This window comes from Manis pentadactyla, chromosome 3 (genome assembly GCF_030020395.1).
Source record: "Manis pentadactyla isolate mManPen7 chromosome 3, mManPen7.hap1, whole genome shotgun sequence".
Classification (NCBI taxonomy): Eukaryota; Metazoa; Chordata; class Mammalia; order Pholidota; family Manidae; genus Manis; species Manis pentadactyla.
Genome location: NC_080021.1, coordinates 60,963,431 through 60,988,183, shown reverse-complemented (window position 1 = coordinate 60,988,183; position 24,753 = coordinate 60,963,431). Strand labels below are relative to the sequence as shown.

The 24,753-nt window shown below is 37.5% G+C and overlaps 1 protein-coding gene across 10 annotated transcripts in view; it reads right to left on the bottom strand.

The window, feature by feature from the left end:
- Positions 1 to 973: 973 nt before the first annotated feature.
- The window catches only part of PEX2 (peroxisomal biogenesis factor 2), a 32,458-nt gene continuing 8,678 nt past the window's right edge, over positions 974 to 24,753 (bottom strand). For 3 of the 10 annotated variants that reach the window (XM_036887472.2, XM_036887474.2, XM_057497957.1), the window contains 2 exons: positions 21,290 to 21,434; positions 17,892 to 19,776 (listed from right to left, as the gene is read on the bottom strand). In XM_036887472.2, coding sequence (XP_036743367.2) covers positions 18,842 to 19,776; positions 21,290 to 21,302 — 948 coding nt within the window. In that variant the 5' untranslated portion in view covers positions 21,303 to 21,434 and the 3' untranslated portion in view covers positions 17,892 to 18,841. The other 7 variants (XM_036887475.2, XM_036887476.2, XM_036887477.2 and 4 more) reach the window with 6 other exon arrangements.

Below are 24,753 nucleotides of genomic sequence, written 5' to 3'. Positions count from 1 at the left end.
TGACAGAAGATGGGAGTAATAAACTCAGCTTGAGTAAGTGAGGGGAACCTGCACAGAAGGAGACACTTAACACTTTAACACTTATGTTCCATTATTGATTATCCAAGGTAGGCACCTGTCTTAGCTTGAGTTGTTGCAATATAATGAGTCATAAGAAACATGTTATTTGTCACACATATGACCAAGTACATATTTTCCAGGTATATTTGGTCTCTACCCACAGTTCCTGAAAATGCTGTAGAGTCTTAAAGGTGAAATGGGTGTTTCATTATGTTAATGAGAGACTTTTGGACCACCACCTAAGAGCAAGGGCTGGAGGTTGAATCAGTCAATGGTCACTAATTTAGTCAATCATGACTATGCAATGAAGCCCTTACAAAAAACCCTGAGAAGAGCTCATTGTTCTCTGCTCTGTTGCATCCTGCTTCTCAGTTGGAAAGAGCTTCTATGCTTGGGGAATCAGAATGCATCCACGTGCCACCAAGCCAGGCCCTGAGCTTCATGAGGATCAAAGCTCCTTTATTTGGGACCTTGCCTGGCTACTAACTTGTATCCTTTATTAAACTGGTAAATGTGTTTTCCTGAGTTCTGTGAGCTGCTCTAGCAAATTAATCAAACCCAAGGGGGAAGTCATGGGAACCTCCAATCTGTCGCTGGTAGGTCAGAAGCACAGGTAACTGCCTGGGGCCTGCAACCATGCCTTGAGTCAGGAAAGGAGGGCAGTCTTGTGGGACGGAGCCCTTAACCTGGGGAATCTGGTGCTGTCTCTGGGCAGATAGCATCAGAAATGAGTTGAGTTCTCCAACATCCTGCTGGTGTTCAAGAGTTGCTTGGTGTTAGTATGTGTGGGAAGACCCCCTCGCACATACTTACAAACATGGGAATCAGGTCCGGGAACCTGAATGTAGTTATACTACTATTACTGCTGTGTATAATATTATTATATATATACATGTGTGTGTGTGTAGGGAAAAAAAGGTGACACCACTATAGCTACTATAACAAAATACCATAGACCAGGTGGTTTAAACAACAGAAAATAATTTTTTTATAGTTCTGGAGGCTGGAAGTCCAAGATCAGGTTCTGGTGAGAGTGCTATTCCTGGTTGCAGACCACTGCCTTCTCCCTGTGTGCTCACAGGGTCTTTCCTCATTTGTACATGCTGAGAGAACTCTCTGGTATCTCTTCCTTTTCTTATAAGGCCACCAGTCTTATTAGATTAGGACCCCAGCCTTATGACCTCATTTAACCCTAATTACTTCCTAAAATCCTTGTCTCCAAATACACTCACACTGGGGAGTTAGGGCTTCAACACAGGAACTGGGGGGATACAATTCAGTCCATGGCAGAATCTAGTTAGAGGCAAGCACCAAGGTAATAAAGACTAAGGGACAAAGGATACAGAATCCAAAGAGGCTGAAGGGAAGGAATCAGAAGCTCAGACATATAGCCTAGCACCAACAACTCTTCACCAGAATTGAAATTCTTTAGAGTAAGGTAATTTTTCTCAGACTAGGAAATTTGCATATTTCCAACTTCTTATGGCAAAAGACATTCTCTAAGTGTGGCTATCTAAGGCCTTATGGTGTAGCTCAGTGGGTGTACTGGCTGAAGAAGTGATACTGATAGAGAAAGGAGAGGAACTATTGTTTCATCCATCTTTTATTCTTCCATGGGGTCTGATACACTAGCAGATGTTCAAAACATTTCAATTTAATTAGCTAGATAGGATAATCTCAATACAGAAAAACAAACATGTTTTTGGTTCAGTAATGATAGAATGTACCTTCTTTTCAGAGAAAAAAAAATTGCTTAATATTCCAGCAAAGGTGGGGTATTTGTTAAACTATCTAAATCACATATTCTACAGAAGCTCATTAATGAACTCAGTGAAGAGTAGTACATGCAAACAGAATGCTGTGATATAAATTCCATTTCTACAATTTTTCCTGTGGGCACAAGAGGACTGTATTGTGCAACCTCCTTAAAGGTAGACTGGGGCCACATGAGTAAGGGCCCATGGGATGTGAGCTGTTGTGAAATAAGCCACTTCTAGGCCTGCCCTATGAATGTATCTTGTATGGCTCTCAAACTCTTCACTGCTGGAGATGGCACCCTGACTTGGACCACGCATTGCATGTTCTGAAATTGTAAGTTAGAGGAAGCTAACCTAACCTGAACTGGCTTTGTACGAATGAGAAGGAAATTGTTTTTTGTGTTAAAGTCACTTAGATATCAAGTATAATTTAGCTTATCCTGACTAATTCAGTGTTCTTTCCATGTGTGAGAAAAGTTATTTTCTGTTCTACTTAATTCGGTTATACTTTAGCTTTAAAAAAACCCTGGCAACCTGTTCAAATGTTATAATGACCTTTAATGGATCCTGATCAGTAGTTTGAAAATACGTTTTTTAAAGAATGCTAGAGTCAGATAAGGTAATGGGATCCTTGCCCTTAAAACAGATGGATTGAATCACCTTCTTAAGGACTCTTGGGGGTATGGTTCAGACTAATCACAATTAGATGGTTCCATTGTCTTCTTACGTAACTAAAATCCTACCCAGTCTTCTCATGGATTGGTAACAATGGAAACCAACTCCAGAGACTTGTCTTTTTCAAAACAAGACAGAGACTATTAAAACATCATACATATTAATGAGACACTCTATAAAAGGACAAAGGGAATGCGATACCACTTTTGAAATGATGGTATATTTTTGCCTCCTTGATCTGAGACTGTCTTACCGGGTCTTATTTTTAGCCACTGTCTTCTTCAATGTAGAGTTCCTACCCTTTCACTTCATAGCTGTGGCTTCCTGGAGCAGTCTGGCTGTGGCACATCTCCAGGAGCAATTACCCGCCAGGCTGTTCTTCCTCTTTGAGGCCTGAATCTTCCTGGATAAACAGATAAACACAAAACCAGTTAGCTGCTAACCTTCTGAAGAACACACATACTTAAGCTCTAAGAAAGGTCGTTCTCTCTCTAGACATGTGTCTCTGTGTAGGAAAACATTTTCTCCCTATGCTCCCAGTACTCCAACCATGAAAACATTGCATGAAACTTTGAAACTGTTCTCAAAGAGAAGAATGTTATCAGTGTAACACCCTCATATTCCCTTTTGATGGACTTTTTTTTTTCTTTGCTTATTTTTAAGTAATTGTTCAAGAAAGAGGGTATGGGCTTATAGATACGTCCATCTCCATCACTTCTGAAAAATGTAGAAAGTCTGGAGATCCTGGCGTATCCTAGCTTTAGATCTGATTCAGCCCACCCTCTTATCTGTGGGTTTCAAACTATTTTGAACCCTAATTTTTTTTTTCTACTCTGTCCCTATATGAACTGTTAAGAAGGTTGGATGATGACAAGGAGCCAAGTAAGCTTCCTGCTGATAAGAATTTTGATTTTTAAAATTTTTCATTAAACCATCTTAATATTTCAACATTAGGAGCAAATTTAAAACTGACTCCAACCTAACTTCTTCACAGGTTAAAACAATGCTCCAAGGTTATTTAGTTTGGAGAAAAAATGATTAGTAAATGCTTTTGCCAACATAGTTAAAAGCATGTGGTCATGCTCTTATCGAAGATTCCATATTCTTTGGATTGCTGAACAGGAAAAGAAATATAAGACAGTATATACAGATCACAAAGTGCTAGATAATGAGGAAAAGTACAAATAATTAATACTCAACTTTGGTGTTGCCATTTATAACAAGGTAGAGTCTATAAAGAGTGGAACTGATACATTTAGGTCAGGCATTTAAAGACAAAACAAATTATGGTGAAAGTTTAAGTACCATTCTGAGGAGACTTATTCTAGTCACAGTAAGTTGATCCCTACAACTAGTTCCTACCTTGATTAGGAAGTGTGATTGTTGTTTAAGGCCACAGGTAACTGGCATGAACTACAACTATGATAATTAGGTTAGTATATCCATGATGGTTGCTGACATTTAGGAAGAGGTAGGAAATGCCAAAGTTATAAAGGAGTGGCATCATCTGAAGTACACAACCATGGAAGGTGATGGAGATTCCACTGTGGAGAGCAAATGGGGGACAGAATCAAAGACCCTTGAATGTTATGCTAAATCAATTAGATAATTTTCCTTTTACATAAATGGAAAGCCATCAAAGAGGCTTTAAAGCAGTGTAGAGGTCCTGCCTGATTAATGTGAAATTTGGATAACAATCGTCAGTGTAAAAGATGAATTGGATGGCTGAGTTAGAGGAAAGGAAGTCAGAGATAACAATCTAAACTATAGGCAGGGAAGTAGAAATGCAGGTAGTGGGTAGAAAGGATCTCTAAAATTAAAGAATGCAAATGTAGAATTGCCCGGTTAGGGGACCAACTGAATGAGAGAGTGAAGGAGAATGGGAAAGCAAGAAATGATCCATAAATGATCCCAAGCTTCCTTCCGTGGTGATTGAATAGATGGTTGATACAATTAAAAGAACATAGTAAGGAAGTGGGTTTGGGGATAATGATCATCAGTTCAGTATTGAACCATAAATTCTCAGGTTATGTTAGAGTAGACAAGTAGACATGAGCCAAGAGAGGGCAGTGGAGGTCAGAAACCACCTGGACCCCTCAGCAATAAACATTCAGGCTTTAAGGTTGACACATTTTGATCCTGTGGTTGACAAATCTTATATTGCCACCACAGTGCTGAATCAGATGAGCAGATAACAGGAAAATGGTGGAATGTGACCACTATACTACCTTCTGCTAGGGGTAGTGGCCCAAGAACCTCAAAATCCAAAGAGTGCTTGTCAGCCCCACCCAGATAGGGGCAGGCAACAGCTTGAAAGATGGGGCTAGCACATGGTCCCACCCTAGGATATGGCTTAGATAGAGTCAGGGGAGGAAGAACCCAAAACTTAGGAAGTCATAACTCAAAAATCCAACCTTAGTAGTCTTCCTGAGTTGCCCATTTGGACCCCTTCAAGTGTACTTCCGATTTAACCTGATAAACTCTTTGCTGCTTTCACTTGCAACCTTCTATCTCAACTGAATTCTCTCCTTGAGAAGACAAGAAGCAGGGAAAACACAATGTGACCTATGGGTAACTGATTTATGATGCTCTTTGAAAACCAGTTCAAAGAGTTTAATTTTGATGCAGTAATTAGACAAGAACTATTGAAGAGCTAAATTATAGAATAATAAAGATGGTGTTCATGTATAATTTATTGTATATCCATATACATATGGAAAAAAAAGAAGGGAAGAAAAACCCATCTTTCTGGTGATGTAGGCATAGTGATAGCAATACAAAAAATCTGGAATACACCACAGAGGACAGATTTGACATCATGTCACTTAAGGAACAAAGATCCTTAACCTGTTTCACATCTGTGTCTGAGTAAGAAGAAGGTGAATTCTCCATTTACACTAAGTCCTTCAGGTGGAGAGCTTAGCAACTGAACCTGATAGTAGGGGCCTTTGTGAAAATGGTAAAAGATGTCCCATCTTTATGGGTGTCTACAGCTTCATACTGGGACTCAACACTTGACATGGGAGTGTGGCCTGAATTTCAGCTCCCCTCCCCAATCCCTCTGACCAAGCTTCCCTATGCATTTTGGGATCTGGGGATGTTGGTGTGCCAGAGGGAGGGGAGATAAGCCTGGAGGCATTTGACTAGATAAGAGAAACAGGATTTTTATTTTAGGTAGATAAAGACTCTCTTGGGGAAGGAAGATTAGACTTTTCTAATGGTTTTACAGGGCAGAATTACAACCAGCATGCAACTATTTAGTACTAGCAGGTAAGTGTTTTAAGTAAATAAAATCGCTCAAAGCATGACTGATTTTCTTGGGAGACAGTGAATTCAGTCATTAGAAGTGATGAATGGAGTATGGAAACCTAATTGATACAGATTTTATAGAAGAAGTCTTCAGAAAATTCTTTTGAGTCTGTGATTTGATAATTATTTGCCAAATGAGTGTTATGGCCAGTAAATTCAGGACCACAGAGGTAAACTGACTGTGGCTGGAATGGAGAAAGCAGAACATGGTTTGGTTCTTGAAGGAGGAATATTTTCTCAAATACAAAGTTTGGGGGAGAAAATAGAAGAGCCGTTCACTTAACTTTGAATATATGCATAGCTGTATAATGTTTACTGCAGTCAACTATGATTTTTCCAAGGTACCAGATCAAATTTGGCCAGAAGTCCTACTCGAATTAATTGATTTTTCTAGCAGAAGTTATTGTGATGAAATCCTGACTTGACTTTGGCTAGACCATGTCTGTTGTCTGTCTGCATTTCCCAGATTTTTCAATATAGATAATTGGATAGCTAGTATTGTTTTTTTTATTTCTGATCCATTGCTTTGATTTGATATACTTTACATCTGAGACATCAATTTTATTTAAAATGGAGGTCTTCAGTATTACCTAACTGTAAATAAGTATACAGGTATGAAGTGTCTGTGCTGAACTGAAGTAAGAAAGAATGATAATTATCAAGTATCTTGTCTCTGTTTAAAAATTAGCCAACTAATTTAAGGAAACTTAACTTTTTTTTTGAAAAAAAATGTTAGTTTATAAATATTAAGTGTTTTCGAAGACTGAAACAGTGGAGAAAGTTGAAAGAATATGGAGAAAGGAAAGCAGCTTGCTAAAAAAGGACAAGAGGAATCTGAGCCAGCAGGTTAGTTACACAGCTAATGTTGCTCTGTCTTTACAAAGAATAAATAGAAGGTCAGGAAGATAAAAGTCCATTTTCCTGGTTCAGGAAGTTGTTGCACAGCTTGGAAGATATCCTACCTTCCAACTCATAGCCCTCATTGGAGATTAGACACAGGTTCTGACAGATCAGAGTGTCTAAGAGTTAATGTTTTTAGCAAAGTAGAACACTGAGTCTGACAATTTGGTATACTCAAACCTATTTTTATGATAGTCATGTAATCAGAATTGCAAGAAACAGAGGAAAATAAACATTCAAAACATCAGTAGTACAGTAAACACATGAACTCAGCAACACTCAAATACCTTATCATTTCAAAAAAATGGATTCTTATTTAATTCATGGAAATTCATTCTTCAATATTTGTTTGTAGAATGCCCACCATGTGACAGCCTCGTAAGATGGGAACAGCAGCAGCTATAGCAAAAAGCATCCAACGCTTCTTTTTTAATCAGTCATTGTGATTGTCTTGATCTAACACACAAACAACTAAAACAATAATTCAATTCGAGTAGCTTTATTTAGCAATTAGAAAAGTGCATCCTTATGGGACATCAACTATTAATGAATTTAGGGTACTGTAATTGCTACTGAATTAAAGGAACCTTATGTCAACATACAGAAGAAATAAAATATTTTACAAAATAATATTTACTCTGTCTTATGTGGCAATTTGTCATAGTTTAGTGCCATTTGGCATGAGTATAGTTTAAAATCATGTTCAGTATTGTAAGATGTTTTTGTATTAGTTACCTGTTACTGTGTGACAAATTACCACTTGAAGATGGAGCCTTGTCTGTCAGTTCCTAGATCTGCAAATGCTTGCTGAATCAGAAAGGTGTTGACTCCAAGTACTCATTGAATTGGACCATTGCTGTTTTCCTTAAAGATGAGAAGAAACCCTCTCTCTCCACTTTGGCCAGATTTTGTCCCTCAGGCTCCAGAGCAGTATTGTGTATGCCTTTGTCTTACAGGGATCTTCCTGAGAACATTTCTGTTTATCTCTGCTGGCAATTCCTCTATCACAGAGTGTGTTGGTTAATTTTATGTGTCATCTTGGCTGGCACTGTGGGGCGCCCAGATATTTGGTCAAACATTATCCTGGCGTTTCTGTCAGGATGCCAGAGCACCAGGATGAGGTTAACATTTAAATTGGTAGACTTTGAATATAGCAGATTGCCCTTCATAATGCAGGTGGGTCTCATCTAATCAGTTAAAGACCCGCATAGACCAAAAACACCAGTCTGTCATGAGCAAAATTCTCCAGCTCACTGGTCATCAGACCAAAAGTGCAGCATCAGCTTTCCTGTGACTCTAGCCTGTTGCCCTACTATGCAGAGTTTTCCAGCCTCTATAACTACATTCTATACTAGTATAAGCCAATTCCTTATAATAAGTCTCTTTCTCTGTATCTGCATACCCTATTGGCTCTGTTTCTCTGGAACCCTGACACAGGGTCATACTTATTGCACAATGGTGGGCAAGACATATGACAGGATGCCATGCAATTCTCTCCACCATCCCTGTCATGGCCCCAGTGCAAGTTGATTCAAAATTCCTCTAACATACACATATGTGATTCTAGAAGTACACATAACCTTGTGATGTACATATTTGTATATAAATAACTGTCACTATTTTGGACTGCTTTCCCAAAATAGATTCTGAGAAGTGGAATTATTGGGTCAAAAGCTGTGTGTTATTTAAGGTTCTTCGTTCATACTGGCAAATGGCTTTCCTCAAATATGTCATTACTGGGCTTTCATCACTAATTTAGATTCACATTCATATAGTGTATTGTTATTCTAATTAGCACTTCTTTGATTATGGCCAAGTGGAACATATTTTTGTAAGTTTATATGCCATTATCATCTCCTTTTGAGAAAATTGTCTTTGAATGTTTTTACTCATTTTTTGGATGGGTAAAGATGGGAATTAGGACATTAACACTTTATCTTTTATATAATTTGAAAATATTTTAATTTTGTTGCTTGCCTTTACATGTTTACAAAGTTGTGTTTTTTTTAAATAAAGGAAATATATATTTTTTTCAGTAGAAGATTTGGAAAATACACAAAATCACATAGAAGGAAATAAAAATCACCTGATTTCCCAGAGATGACTATTACAAACATTTTGCTACAAATTCTTCTAGTCTTTATTGTGGCTATACTTTGTTTTCAGGAAAATATAATAATACTGCACAGTCTGCTTATAATATTTAAAATTTTTACTCTAGAATATTAAATGAAAATCTTACCATGTTATTAAATATTCTCTTACAGCTGATTAATCATCTTCCTGTTGGGAGATTTTTGGTTATTGTCAAGTCTTACCATTTTTAAATAGGGATGAGCATCCTGGAAAATTAATCTCTCCATACAACAGAATTATAATTTGTTATGAAAAAAGAGGCATATTTTAAGGCTTCTGATATATATAACCAATCTGTTGTTTATATTTCTACAGTACATTTACACTTCTATAGTAATATAAGAAAATGCTTATTTTTCTGTAGTCCCAACAATATTTGGCATGATTTTTAAAAACAGCACCAGCAGAAAATAAGTTTGACAATATTTAGTTAAAATGAGTTATACCTGTCTCTTAATACTCATTCTTCTATTCATTCAACTAGTAATTACTGAGGATCTCCATGGACTAGGCACGATGCTGAGTTCTAAGAAAAAGCTAATAACCCCTCCTCTTCCTGAATCATTTTCTCCATTTTTGGGTCAAAAGAAATTTTTGACATAGATTTTTCCTCTTAAGTATCCAAATGTCTCAAGAATACATTGTGTCTCCCCTATTTCTCAGTTTATAGCACAATTACTCAAACAGAATATTTTAACCAGTGTCATTGCTGTTAAGGCCAATACTCTAAATGGTAGTTCCATCTTAGTAACCTTTTTTTTTCTTCTTATACGTTACTGATTTTTATTCAAATCAATGTAATGTAGAGGGTATGGACAAGCCAGCTGTACAAAGTTCTCTGGAAGAAACTGTGGAATAAAATTGAGAGGAAGTTTGTTATTATAGAAGGTGGATTTTGAGTCAGAAAGATGTTAGCCCTCACTCTTGCATTGTAACCTTGGATAAATTATTTAGTTGCATCTTTTGTGAAGTGTTACTTATATAACATTTTTATAAATTAAAATTTTATAAATTAAAAATTCTAGAAGAGTATCAGCCACTTAGTGGAGGCTAAGGATTTTTGGTTTCAGCTAAACTTTGTCTCCTTTTAACAATCCTATCTCAAGTTTTGCTGCTCTGTGTCTGAAGCATCCCAAGTCCTCACTGCTGATCCTGGAAAACATAGATCTCCACTGGAGAGGACCAACATGTGCTGTCTTCTCTAAATGCACCTTATAATATGAACCTGTCTTGGTCCTGCTCATGCACAAACTGGAGCCTATTTTCTACAATGATAACCAGTTTTCATGAGAACTGTGAGCTATGTATGGGCAGAAAACATATCCTCTGTTGCATATTTCTGTATCCTCAGTGCTTACCCAGTATAGTGTCTGGTATTCTGGAGGTCCTTCTTGACTATTTATTGAATAACTATTCATCTGACCTTGGATGATAAGGGCTCACATATTAAATCTCAAGAGTATTTTTTTTTCTTATTTCCATGTCCCTTCTTTGTTTCACCTGAAGGTATCCTACATACCTATCAATTCAGAACTTAAATGTCCCCTTTCCTGGAGACAGGGACCTTCTACAGGTCCCTGATGGAATAAATTACTCACTTCTTGATGTTCTCCAAGCACTTTGTCTATTTACTCTCATCATTTTCTCCCATTGGGAGACTCTGATCTCTTACTTATCGTTGAATTTGTAGTACTCAATATACTAAAGAAAGTCTTCAATAATCACTTGTCTGAATTGAATGGAGAGGAACGCTTTGCTTAATCATTTCTATGACTTTAAATTTCAGTTTGTATAAAGGAGAAGCCAGTTTACAATGTACTTGAAGAACAGTAAGTAAAAAGAGGTAACATGCAATAATCAGGAGGTGCAGGGGTTGAGGAGACAGGTTTTAATTGGTGATCCCATAGTTGATGGGTGTATGTTCAGGGCCCAACTTGCCCATTTTTCTGGCTTCCTCTAGTCTCTGCCTGTTGCCAGCAGGAAACCCACTAGGGGGCATCACATTTCATGTAATTCAGCATAAAAGAGATAATGCTCTGCCCTTATAGACATACTACAACCCAGATTCCAGGCACCAAGACAGGCTCATGGGCAGATATTTATATTTCTCAAAACACACTCACTTGTCCGCATAAGAATGGTCCTGCTGAGACAAGTCCATGGGCCGTCCTCATGTAACTCATTAAAGGAAATGTGTGGGTAACCAGAGCTACAATGGAAAGCAGAGGGGGTAAATAAGGAGCAGCTTCAGAATCTAATTGGTTGTCTTGAAATCTGTTACTTCACCCTTGCAATACTTCATAACTTTGTGTTATTAGTAAATTTAATTATCATGCTTTTGATTCAGGCTTTCAATCCCAAGACTAAGGTGTTTTTAAAAAAAACAGACTCCTATTTCCTAAGGCTTTTAGGAGACATTTAACTGTTTTCCTGTGATAATTTCTGAGAAATTTTCATTTATCATATATGGCCTTAGACCATCACTGAATCTGCAGTTAAGAAGAAATTTCTTTCTTAACTCCATATTTTATAGTTGAATGTTCACTTCCCATTGTCATCTTTGAAACACTGGACAAAACTTAACTCAAGTATTGACAGTAGAATTTTCACAAGGATACTCCCAGTAGTTGCAATGTTGATAGAAAAGTGGACATTTCCTCATTTTTCCACAGCCCACTACAATCTGCATTGCTGTGGGGTTGAAAGAGGGAAAGTAAATATTGAGGAAAAAGGATTTAGACTTGGAAAAACATTTTTTTCTTTTAATATTTCTAATTTTACTTCAGGAAAAGGAATGAATGTTTTTGTTTTCAAACATCAAGTAATCTATGGATTTCGAATTTTCTACCAGCTATCCATCCATATATGGAATCAACACATGCAGGAAAGACTAGGAGACTGAGTACTTAATTTTTAAAAATAAAACTGATGAGACAGCAAATGATATTCAATCCTATTAAACAGACTAAGCAGAGACCTTAAAAAGAAAATCCTTACATTCCTTGCATTGCGATTGTGTGATATGGTTCCACAATTCAGGGAGATTGGAAATTACAGAACATCTGCAATGAAATTGGTTTTCTGTGGAAAACTGATGAATTACTTACTGCCAATGACTAGAAGGAAAAGCACTTGTTTATGCCCTTATGTAATGAATTTTTATGAGGTGAAGTTTGCTGTTTATAAAAAATACACTTTAAGCTGCTGTAGATGTAAAATAATAGAATTCAGACTTCAGAGCAATGTATTACTGCAAAGACAGTCCCTAGCAGAATATTATCTGCTTACAAAACACCAAAACAGGCCTATTACTTTTATAATGGAATTTAAAAAAATATCTCATCTTCACTGTTGGATTCTAGAAGAAAAAGTGTTTAAAGAGACATAGCTGAAATTGACAGCTTCAAAATTGTGTGTATTTTCAAAGAAAAGTTATTCTCTTATTGTGCTCCTGAATTCCTACAGTTTTTTCCCTCAAAGCAACAATCCCACAGAACATTTTAAATTAAAAATGGCATTCCTAAGATAAATTACAAAGACAAACTTGGGGTGCTGGCTCCTCTACACTGTTACAGAAAAGCATGTAGAAATCTTCCCCAAATAATACCATCAGTTGTTCTGCTCAATAATGTGAGGAGCTTCATGATCAAACTCCAAACTCTTGCCTTCTTCAACCACATACTGAGCATCTGTACTGCATCAGTCACTGGGGCTGTAGTGTCACCAAAAAAGAGGGACAAACAGTTTCTGTCCTCACCGAATTCAAAGTCTACCTTGCTGTTTAAGAATTATCTTGTTGAAACTGAGGAACATCACACACAGTATTAGATGGAGGGTCATTGCTTTCACATAATTCATTTGCCTTTTGTATTTGATATGGAGGTAAGCATTTTTAAAGCAATTAACCATACTGTAGTACCTTATAATTTTGTTGACTAAAAGGGCACTCTTACACATTGGTGTGGATTTAAAAGTAGAGGCTGTCAAGAGAGGATGCTATTTTCTGAATGCTTAGTGAGATGTGTTTACCAGGGAACTGTCCTGGAGACTTCTCAGAACCGAGCAGCCCCTGGCTCCGTTAATTCTGAATTGTGACTATTTAGAAAAAGTCTTAGCTGAAGTTCAAGTTTGCATTATATCTTATTGGCAACTGAACCATAAAAGTACTTTTGAAATGTCAGCATTTTTGTGTCCACATCTGGAAGGAATACAAAATCCTGGACTAGACCCTGTCTTGATTCTTAGTTGAGGAAATATGGTCATCCCGTAGGCTTAGGTGAACTAATATTAAAGTATTCATGTCAACTGTTTTGATCTGGTATATTAAGTTTAGATACTTTGACTAAATTATATTTACACAAATACTGTCCATTTATTTACAAAGATTATACAAGTACTTTAGGAAAATGAAGTGAGAACTTTTTACCTTTTGTTGCCTACATACTTCTAAGTGGTTTAAAAATATATATATATGTATACTATATGAAGGCATATTTAATATTTAATCAAAAAGTATGAAATAATTCAGACTTTTTCAACAGTTGCAGTTGGCCAGAAAGGCAGGCTTTACTTACCATAATTTGAAAATGGGTACTCTAGGGTTTTTTAGGATCTTATATCTCCTAAATACACATATTTAAAAAACTTGTTTACTAGCTGTGCAGACACTTTTTTTTTAAAGTTTAAAATCTGCTTATTGCTTACCAACTGCAGTCTTGTGCAGACATTTTACCTCTGAATTTAACTGAAACAAATTTGGCCACAAGATTTTAAATAAATAACTCGTTCTGGTTTAATTAAAAAGTATTATATGCTCACTGTAGAAAATTTGGGAAATATAGAATAGTATAAATCAAAGTTGAGTTACAAAGACATTTATTTATTGTAAGCTGTGTCTTTTATAGTTGAGATATTACTTAATATCTTCCTTCATTTTAGTATTACATTGTAAGTATGTTTTTATGTAAAATTAATATAAATTTTTGCATAAAATTATTTTCCATGGCATTTATACAATGTTTGGGTCAATTAAATAGTTATACTGTTTAATTTATTCCCTTACTATTGAGCATTTATGGTGTCTAACATCTTTCTTTATTGTGAATAGTGCTAAACTGAATATCACTTCAATAAATCTATATCCAAATACAGTTGGCCCTTGAAAAATGGGGGCAGAGGGAAGAGGAAGAACAGTTAGGGATGCCAAACCCCACACAGATGAAAATCGACAGATAACTTTTCACTCCCCAAAACTTACTAACAGCCTACTGTTGACCAGAAGCTTTACCACTAACCTAAAGTCAATTAACACATTTTGTATATTCATTATATACTGCATTCTCACAATAAAGTAAGCTAGATGAGATGTTTTTTTAAATTGTCACAAATGTCCAAAGATTTTTCCAATATATTTACTGAAAAAACCTGCATATAAGTGGACCTATGCAGTTCAAACCTGTGCTGTTCAAGAGCCAACTGTACTGATATTTCCTTGATATATGTTCTCAGGGTCAATGGATATAAACATATCCATACCCATCTGATTTTAAAATTAGCTTTACTCAAGTTTCATTGGCTCTGGGATTTCAGCAAAGGCATGGTTGAGTCTGTTAAGGAGAAAAAGTTACTCTACTGTTAATGAGAAGGAAAGTGAACTACTTATTGAATTCTGTGCTTTTGGATTACCTGTCAATCCAAACCAGGAGTAACTTGGTTTAACATTTTTTTGGCTTGTTTTAACTGCCAGAAGACAACTCAAGGCAATATTCCACGAAGGCCATTGTATAAAATGGTGTTTACTTTTTAAAAAAATGACATAAGCTTTTTCCTGAAAATATTGAGAGAAATAAGAGACTACCAGGAAATTTGAAGGCATATTTTGCTTTGTTTCATGAGTTATGTACTCTTTTGAAGGAAAAAAAATCCCAGAGATACAAGTGAAGTACTTGCTAACTTGCTTTGGTTAAGAATAGAGATGTATACACTGCATATTAAATTTGCAGCAGAGAACCATGGAGTATCAGTTCTACAGACAATATGGCCAACTGGCTTTGGCCAAAAAGTATGTTTAAAATTGTTCTGTTATTGAAAATATCTCTTCTTAATTCAGTAACATTTATTGAGTGGTGTTAGGAAAATAGCTTTTTGTTAAAAGTAAAATGTTCCAAATTAATCAAGTTTTTGCAGGTGAGTGCCAACATTATTTTGAAGTCTTCCTCAAAGAGAGCAATACTAATGTCCCTGCCTTCTTAAGCAAATCATACAGAACAAAAGGTAGCTTTATTGATTCTGTCATTTTTTTAAAAACATATTTTTCACTAAATATTTAGTGTCCCATTCTAAATGTTACCAGATTATAGTATTAAAAGAATTTTTTTCATTGATACTGTATTTTCTATTATTTATTATAAACATTCCTATTATATATTAAAAAAAGCTTGCTTTTACCAGTTTACTCCCTCCCTCTTACCTGTTATTTTTAGTCTGTTGTTGAAAGTTCATTAGAATTCTATTCCAATAAGCTACCTCTAAATGTTGACTCAAGAAACTACCTCATGTGAAGAGCTTTGGAGCATGGAATCTGTGGAAGTCTATTTTGGTTTCCTAGGGTTTTGTTTACTTCCAGGTTCCTGACCATTTCAGACAGTGATACTGTTAATGTACCACAAACTAACAGAAATAACAATCATGGCTGACACCAAAGATTATTTGCTATAAGCTTTGACCTGGTTTTCTTGCTTTTACTCATACCTCTCCACACATTTGTCATAGTGAACCTTTAAAAATGTAAACTTGATGTTACCTCTCTGCTAAAAATCTTCTGCTGACTTCCTCATTCTTGGAATAAACCTAGGTATTTTTTCACCATGCCCTGCATGGCCTGGCCCTGGCCACCTCAGCTCACTTGCTCATTCCCTACCTCTCCTGTTTCTCACTCTTCTTGCCATTCCTTCACTAGGCAATGGACTTCCACCTCAGCTTGGCCACTTCCTTCTCCTGGCACTCCTTCTCTGCTTGGCTTTCTCCCTCATTCCATTCAGATTCCTTTTAAAATTTCAGTTCCTCAGAGAAGTCTTCCATGAGTATCCAATTTAAGACAGCATCCTTTGTCTCTCTCCATTCCCTTAGCCTGTTTTGTTTACTTCAGAGTACTGACATCGAAATTTTCTTTCACATTTGTTGTCTATTACCCATCCAAGAATGTAAACTCCATGAGAACAGGGGTTTTGTTTTATTCATGAATGTATGTCTGAGTACCGAAGAATATCTGTAGGGGCTTAATTAAATAATTTTTCAAAGAGTAGGTGTGGGTAAAATTGCAATATTTCCAGAATCTCTCACCTGGCCTTGGTGTATCTCCATATAAATATGTGTTTCCAAGGGGTGGAGAGAAGTAGCCATCTCCATATCAATAGGTGATTTACAAGAGGGAGCAAGGGCATATCTGGACCAGAGAGGTTTGGTGGAGCCCCTTTTTTGCAGCCAGGTTGCGAGAGATACAGGTGAGCAGAAGTGGATGACTGCTTATAAGCAATAAATGGATCTCTCCCACTTTATTTCTCCTTTTGACTGATTTTGGCTCCAAAGGTAATCTGCCCCAGCTGGGAACATATTTTTCCCCCAGGGTTACAGTAAGTTATTTAATTCCCATTACAGTCCTAAGGTAGACATTACTGAACGTGCACTTCATATGTTGATCACACTGAATCTTAGAGAAATTAAAGAAGCTTTTCCAAAACCCAGTCATTGAGTACTGAAGGCACAGGGGTTGGGACCAGGGAGCAGGACATGCCTTGTGTTAGCTTTGATTGCTGTTAGTATTTTAGATATGATCACTGAAACCACTGGATATGCTAACTACACAAGTAGCAAATCTGATGGGAGAGAAAAAAAATGTTACTGTAAAAGTTTTTATTTTCCCAAGGGGAGACGCTCATAGCTGATGGTTAGGTTTTTGAGGCTGAAGTAGAAACATATCAGGTAGCTAAATATAACCCCATTTATCCTGAACCTCGAGCCCTGAGACCACTGGGGAGTGGGAACAGAAGCTCCAGTGTTAAAACAAGTCTTCTGGCAGCGCACAGGCAGGCAGGCACATAATGGAGTCTGGGACTGTCAGCAATGTGGCCAGCAGGCCTGGGGCTCTGCAGTTAGGCAGACCTCCAGAGGCAGCACTTAGTGCACAGCCAGTCATAAACCCAGGGGTTATAGGTTGAACGCTACCTGCATGAGCACCTTGTGTGCCAAGTATCCTTACAAGTAAAAGAAACAAAAATAGGAAACTATAAATAAAAATAATGGTATTACGTGTGGCACACAGATAGCCACTTAGCTCCTCCTTCAAGGAAGGACATGTTGCCCAGAGGTGGGAAGCAGGGTCAGCAGACTGCCTCCAGCTGTTAGGTCCTGCAAGGTCTGGCTCAGCGGCCCAGAGATGTCATGTTCCAGGACACCCCTTCCTGGAGCAGTCCACATACAGTGAATAAGAGCTGTGGGGAAAAAGGCCTGACAATTTGGGACCAATCCAAGACATAACAGACACTAGCCCCAGAGCACCCCTCAGGGTTGGCTGAGGCTGTCAGACCTACATTACAGTTCTCATTACATTTCTCTTTCTTCTGCCTCTTCCTGCTTCTTCATTTCTTTTCATAGGTGTGGACTCAGAATGAGTATCTTGCACTTCAAACCCCGCAACACCTGTTTCTGCAGAACCCACTCTGTGATGTTTATGTTTAGTTGCTCAGCTAATAAATGTCTCTATTGGTGCACTCGATTGAAGATGCAGGCTTTGGTTATTTGGTGCTGAGCAAAACAGACTCTGATCTCCTGGGGGTAATCGCTTAGTGGTGTGGTAGACATTAACTAAAAATTAAACATTAAAAAAAGGTCTTGTATTAAGTGTCTTTAGTGACTGTGAAAAGCCATTAAGCCCCCATAATACTGACAACTCTATTAGCATATAGGTAAAGAACTGTGTTTTCATGTTACAGTTTTAACAATATGGGCACCTACTCAGAATTTATTCTGCTATCAAATGACACCATAACAAAAATGTAGGTATAACAGTATTTGTTTTTATTCAATCCTTTTAAATCTGTAATCTAAGATAAGCATTTAGTTATTTATGTCCTTATCAAACTAGATCACTGGTAGAATTATAGACTGCATGTTAATTTTTGCTATAAAGGCAAATGTAGACTCACGTAGGGATCTATTGTTTTTACCTGCTCGGTGTCCACCACTCTTGCAATAGCACCTCCGTTTCCTGTGGTGAACCACCCACTCCTTGATTTTAGGTTCAGGTGGTACATGTAAGTGTGTGTCACCCACATTTGTGTTATCAGAAGTAGTATTTTTCCATCCTGGCTCAGGAATATGCACATAATCCCAGGTGCATCAAAGACAGTGAGCTCCTGGACTTTGCTGAAACTGTTTAGGAAAGAAGTTCTCATTCCAGTGGGATCGGTAGAACATGTAAGTCTTGAGATTCCAGTGACCCTCATTTTGCCTGTGAATGAAGCCAACTTCAAGCCTCTTAAAAATTGGCTTCGGAGAAAAGCTGAATATTACAACTGGGCATCAGATCTTAAGGTTTAAAACAATAGGGTATTATCACCCTCAGATTATGATGTTATAACATCACTGAAAATAAATACACACTCATCCTAGAGTCTCCAGAATCTTTTTTTTTTTAAGAGTCTAACCTCTTTCCTGGAAATAGCAAAATAAAGAAGCATTCTTAGTAGTCATCTGACAAAATCTGTCTTACAATTCTTGATATTAAAAACTGGAAGCAATGACTTAAAAAAATAATTATCATTTATATAATATATTTAGAATCATGTGGTTTCCAGAGATTAGAATTAGTCACACCTGGAAAGGAAAAGAAGATAGTGGCTGAGAAGTATGTGCCCTCATAAAAGACACCTAAATGGTAATCTTAGGATGAGTAATATTAAGAACTTGAATGTAATACTGTTTCTTAGAGAAAATAATTTTAGTTTCTAAAGAGCATTCACTTCTGACATCTCAATTCCCGACTTCAGTGGCTGTAGACTGTGTACCTCTGTGCCACACTTGGGACAAGTAAAGTACATGTCAAATAAGAAACTACTCTTAACACAGTAATAACAGAAGACGTGCTCACATCCTATGGAATGGGGCATGGTGGGCCACTCTCCGCACAGAGCACACTGTTTGCCGCTGGTGACTAATGCATTGTCGCTATTAGGAATGCCAGTCAGAGGGATACACCATGAAGATAACTTGGCTTTCAACTTCTGGATATTGATAAGTGGTAAGAGAAAAATCAGAAACTCGGCAAAACCATGCCAGAGAAGTTCCCGATTCATATACTCAAAGCCAATTTCACGTATGTTTTGGGGCTTGCAATATACAGAACGAATGCCTAGGAGACGTTCTGTCAAAGTTGCAAACTTGCCCCTTTGAAGGAAAATCAAGAAATTAATCAACTCACCTAATTTCAAAAGTCCAATCACAAAATGCACACACTGTTTGGCTTTCCCAAATGATGCTAAACGGTGGTTTCGAAACAAATCATAGCATCGTTCTTCTAACCACTTCCCACCAATTGTACAGACAGCGTACCAGAGCTTTTGATTTTTACTTGGTGGCTGGTATTTCAGGTTCGGGGAGAAATCGTTTTTGTACTGAATATTCAAAATTGACTGTCCCACAGTGGCATTTTTAGAGTAGATGGTGAATCTCCACAAGAAAAGCCACAAGAGCGCTTTTGCCTCTGGTTCAAAATGGGCCAGCAGCCCAGGCTTAAACCCATGGAAGCACTGAGTGAATTGGGACCAAACCAGCTGTTCCAGTGCCTTATTTAGTTCAAGGGCATCCAACTGACTTATCCTCAGTACTCTGCTTGTCCTCTTTGTTTTGTCTTCTCTGGAAGCCATATCTTCTTTGAAGATCTCTAGGAAAAGATACAATTAGGGAGCACCATCAGTTATACCCTCTTACTGTAATACTCAACTCACTTGGAAAACAGTGACACATAAATGCCTCAGGACACATATTAGATGGGCCTTCAGTAGTGTCAAAACAGCAGAGTAAACAACCACGTCTTAAAGGAAATTCCTTCTCTTCCCTCTCCTCCCTCCCTCTTTTTCTCTGCCCCCCACCCCCTGCAACCCTCTACCAGGACCTGTTTTTGGCCTCCTCATCAAAGAAGACACAAGTCTTAGTAAGCGGTATCCTATTTCTACAAATTACCTCTAAGTAATCTAACATGTTCAGATATTTTAGCCCGGAGATAATAAAATCCTGAAGCTAACAGTGATGAGGCTGAATAATAACATGACTAATGGAGAAATACATGAACTTAATACATACAATGAACTTTATGGGACACTGCAGTGGATGGTAAGTCAAGATCTCAGTTTAACTTCCAGCACTTTGACTGACTCAAAGGTGTATTTTTCAACAAGTCATTTTATCTTTCTTAAGTATATTTTATATATGTAAAGGAAGTTAGAAGAACTTATTCTTCTGAAGAAAATAATTACTAGCACAAAGCAACATGAATGCAGAAATGTCATTACTAAGCTACTAAAATAGCACACATCATAGAGTTTTCTAAGAAAGAAAACTATGATGTAAAAATGTATACTAAGATCATATCATGAAAACACTAAGGAAACAAATAGTTGCTAAAGGGACAAAAGTCTTTTAAAATGAAATAGAAGAAGCTGATTAATGGTTAGCTAGGTATGACTGACTCAATCAAAACACATTTATTAAATGCCTATGATATGCAAGCCAAAGTGATTAAAATACCCAGCGGCTGCTGTTGTCAAAGAATGGACAGACCAGTTTAGATATTTTACATATTATTAATGAACAGGCAGATCCAAACTATCACAAGAAATCTGTTTAAATTTAGTTTCTAAAATAGGCTTTGAATACATGGATCTTGATCCTGATCTCTGGGCCTTCAAAGGGTCCAGTGCACTAACTGGAAGAACAGGACATTCTTCCACTAATTGGGAGGCAGGGGTCCTGCTGAAGCTCACTGCCACCAACTGGTAGCCATTGTGATCTTGTGTAAGTCACTTCACCTTATCTCTGCCTTGGTTTCTTCACTTATATAACTAAGGGCAGGAGACAAAATGACATCTGAAGTCCTTTCAAATTCTATTATTTAATGAGTTTTACTAAAAAGATGTTTAATATAATTTGTTAGAAGTTAAGACTGAAAAATGCATCCTAAATTAAAATTATACTTCTTGAAATTGGGAATAACTTTGACAATCAACAAAGTTTTCAAGAGGACATTTTAAAATTACTCCTGGATCCTAGATGACTCAGTGACAGAAGACTACATACTTAACAAGTTCAAGCATAGGTAACAAAAATGACTATTAAATAATAGGTTGTTTGGGGCTGTTTTCCTCTCACGCCAGATATATGACAGGAATACTTCTGACCAACATATGCCATCTGCCTTCCGGGGTGATCTCACCTTTTTCCCCTTCCTGCAGCTCCCTCAAGACTTCACAGCCTATTGCTCTGGCAGTGGGGATTTTTGCTGCAAATTCTTCTGTGAAATCCTTGCCTCATACTAGCCAGGAGCTACAGGAAAGAAAGAAGGGGGTTAGGACGATGCTCCTTTTCTCCTCTCTCTCTACACGTCTAATCAATCTCCAGGGTCTGTTCTTTGTCCAGAATATTTTTCTAATCCACTCATTACTTTATCTCCTGCAAGCCTTTTCCTAAATTCTGGCTGCCCCCATCTCTCCCCTGGATTACTTCAATTGGTCTAGCTTACCTTTTGCCTCCTTCCATGTATTTCCTACACTGCAGTCCTTGGATAATACAAGCCTCCCTAAATCTACCCCACGCTTGCTTTCTTTTCTAATGCTTTGACTGCTAGTTATGACTTCTCTTGTTCACTTGTGGACACTTTCTGCCTGTCCCTTCACTTGGGACAGTGTGTTCCTATTCTTTAACTGGAAAAAGCACTGGCTTAGGCATCTCATCTTCCTGTCTCTCCAAACTGGAGTGAAGCTGCCTCTTCTGGTTGTTTCCTTAGCACTCTCTTCTTCCTCTTTCTTGGCCTTTATGCATTATACATAGACCATTTTGCTACTTTAGGTACTATACATAAACTACTTTTTGTTTATTTCCCCCACTAGAGGACAAGCCCTATTGCAAAGAATTTTTGAGTCTTTCTCTCAGTTCCCTCTTAGCAACTAGCACAATGCCTGGATCACAGACTACATCCTACAAATACAGATGAATAGATTAATTAACAGGATAAAAATCTAGCTTGAGTGAAGGGTAAAAAATAAAAATTCTCCTCCTTTAACTTTTAAAACTATTTTAAACTACCATATCCAAACTGTTGATTACTACTTATTTCAATATGTTTTTCTGTGCATCTATTTACCAGTTAATTTGCTGGAACTAGTGATACAGTATTAGAACAGACACAGTCTCAACCCCTGTGGAGACTGTATCATAGTGTTGGGAGAATTAAGAATGTGCTATATAAAATGATAACCAGGCAATTGTGATAAGGTGGGGTAAGTGATATTCAAGGGAAATTCAGGGCCTCATGCTTACAATTAGACCTCAGAAGGTCAGAGAAGTCTTTGTAGAGAGGTAACATCTAAGTAGCCATTGGAGAGGCAGTGTCAGCCCAGTAAAGGAAGATAACTATGTTATTCCAAGCAGAAGGCAGGCAGGAGACAGACCCTAAAGGCCCTAAAAGCTAAGTTGAGCAGGCTGTATTTTATCAAGATGGTAATGGGCAGCTGCTGAATAGTTCTAAGCAAAGAACTAATCAAGCTTGCATTTTAGAAAGCCTGTTCTGGCCACAGCTGAGAACAGATTCAAAGCTGAAAGCCTGGAGGCACACAGACCAGTGAAGATGATGTTATACGATGGTTTAAACTAGAAAGGTATCAGTGAGCATTGAGAAACAGGTACTTTTGAAAACTATGAGGTGGTAGAGTTGACACAATTTAGTGAGAAATAAGCCAAGAATAACTGAGTTGAGTAATTGAGTGGACGACAGTTCAGTTCCCTGAAATAGGAAACATGCAGAGATACTGTTTTGAAGGGAAAGATAATAAATACATGTAGTTTTAGAGAGCTGAGGCTTCTATGAGATAGCTAAAAAGGTCAGCAGGCAGTTATGTGGATATGGAACAGAAAATTTAGGTTGAGATTTTGAGTGTGAGGTCTCTCTCATATAATCTATTTTAAATCTATCTACATAAAGGCTAAGATGAGGGAGGCAGCAATCTAAGTAAGATAGATAGGTATTGTCCATTTATAACACATTCAACTTCTTTGTTAACAGTACAATCCTTTTCTCCTAGTTTTCCTATTTCAGCCACTACGGCATTTCACTGGTTATGTTCCCTGATGTCACAGGCATCAGTGGGCTTTTCCTTTTTATGGGCGGTCTTCACATCACACTCCTCTAGTCTTATTATTATTCTGATCTACCTAGAGGTTTTCAAACTTGAGGGTTTACCATGATCACTTGGACTTGTCAGACTGGGGTGCTTCATCTCCAGAGTTTCTGATTCAGTAGGTCAGGAGAGGGAGCCAAGAATTTGCATTTCTAACAAGTTCCCTGGTGATACTGAGAATTACCGAGCTAGTCGATTTCAAAGTAAACTTCATAATTTTTTGGCATATCTATCACCCATAGAGCTAAATGCTGCATGCCAGCCCTCTTACTCATTTCTCGTTTGTTCTCAGCTCTGTATCTACAGAGGCTGTTACAAGTCTTGCTCTGACTCAGGTTTTCCCTTTCTTTTGTTAAGTAGTCCTTGTGAGATTAGGGACCATTAACGGAGTCTACAAACTCTATGAGCAACAGTACATCCTAGCTAGGTGCTGAGGATACAGAGACAAAAACTTGTCCTGGTTCTCACTCAAGGAGCCTGACCAAGGTCTTATAGGGAGGCAGGCAGGTAAATGGACAACTGGGGCAACAAAGGAAGTCTATGGTATTAAAGGTTCTCAAAGCCAATATATACAATTTACATCTCAATAGAAAAAGAATTCCAAAGTTAATGAAAATATCAATGAATAAAATTATTTTTCTCCTTTTCTGCTGTTCACAGATTTTCTCTAATTAACATATCATTTAAGTAATTAAAAAAACTAAAATAATTTTTGAAAACCTTGTAAGTAAACCAAAAAGCTATGAAGTGATTTGCCCACATTTACCAAATCACCTCTTTCTAACCTCATTATTATGAAATGTGGGGAAGATACAGTGTTGTAGACAGTTACAATATACACTGTTATCCTATACCTCTAGGATAAAGTACAAACTTCTCAGACCTAATCTAGCCCAATTCTGTCTCCCCACCTCTGTAACTGTATAACCCCCAGACCATTCTTCAGTTCTAACTCTGTGCCTTGTTCTCATGTACCTAAAGCACTTACCTTCCCTACTAACTATTCCCACTGCCCTCAAATATTTGCCCTTCACATTCCAATTCTGTTTCAACATTCTCCATGAAACCTTCATAACTATCTCCAACTTATCACCATTTTTAACTCTGACAGAAACTTGTCTTTGCCACTTACTTCCACCCTCAACTATCTGCACTGTGATTTCAGTCATGCAAATACTTCTTCTTTCCCTAACTTCCCTGTAAGCTAGTAAAGGGAAAGTGCCTTACCTTACTTATTTCGCAAAGCACCTGCCCTCTACAAAATGACACTGATACCAGTTCAGTTCTCCTCATGCAAATTCTCCCATGGTTCATGCTATTGTGGGAATATGGTATATATTACTCTTCTAGTTCAGTGGTGTCTACAAATCTCTATCTTCCCCAGATTTCACATCCTGTGGTCAGCAAGATGAGGGATGCTTTCTTATTGTCAAATTACCCTTGAATAGCTCTGACCATACTGAACATTG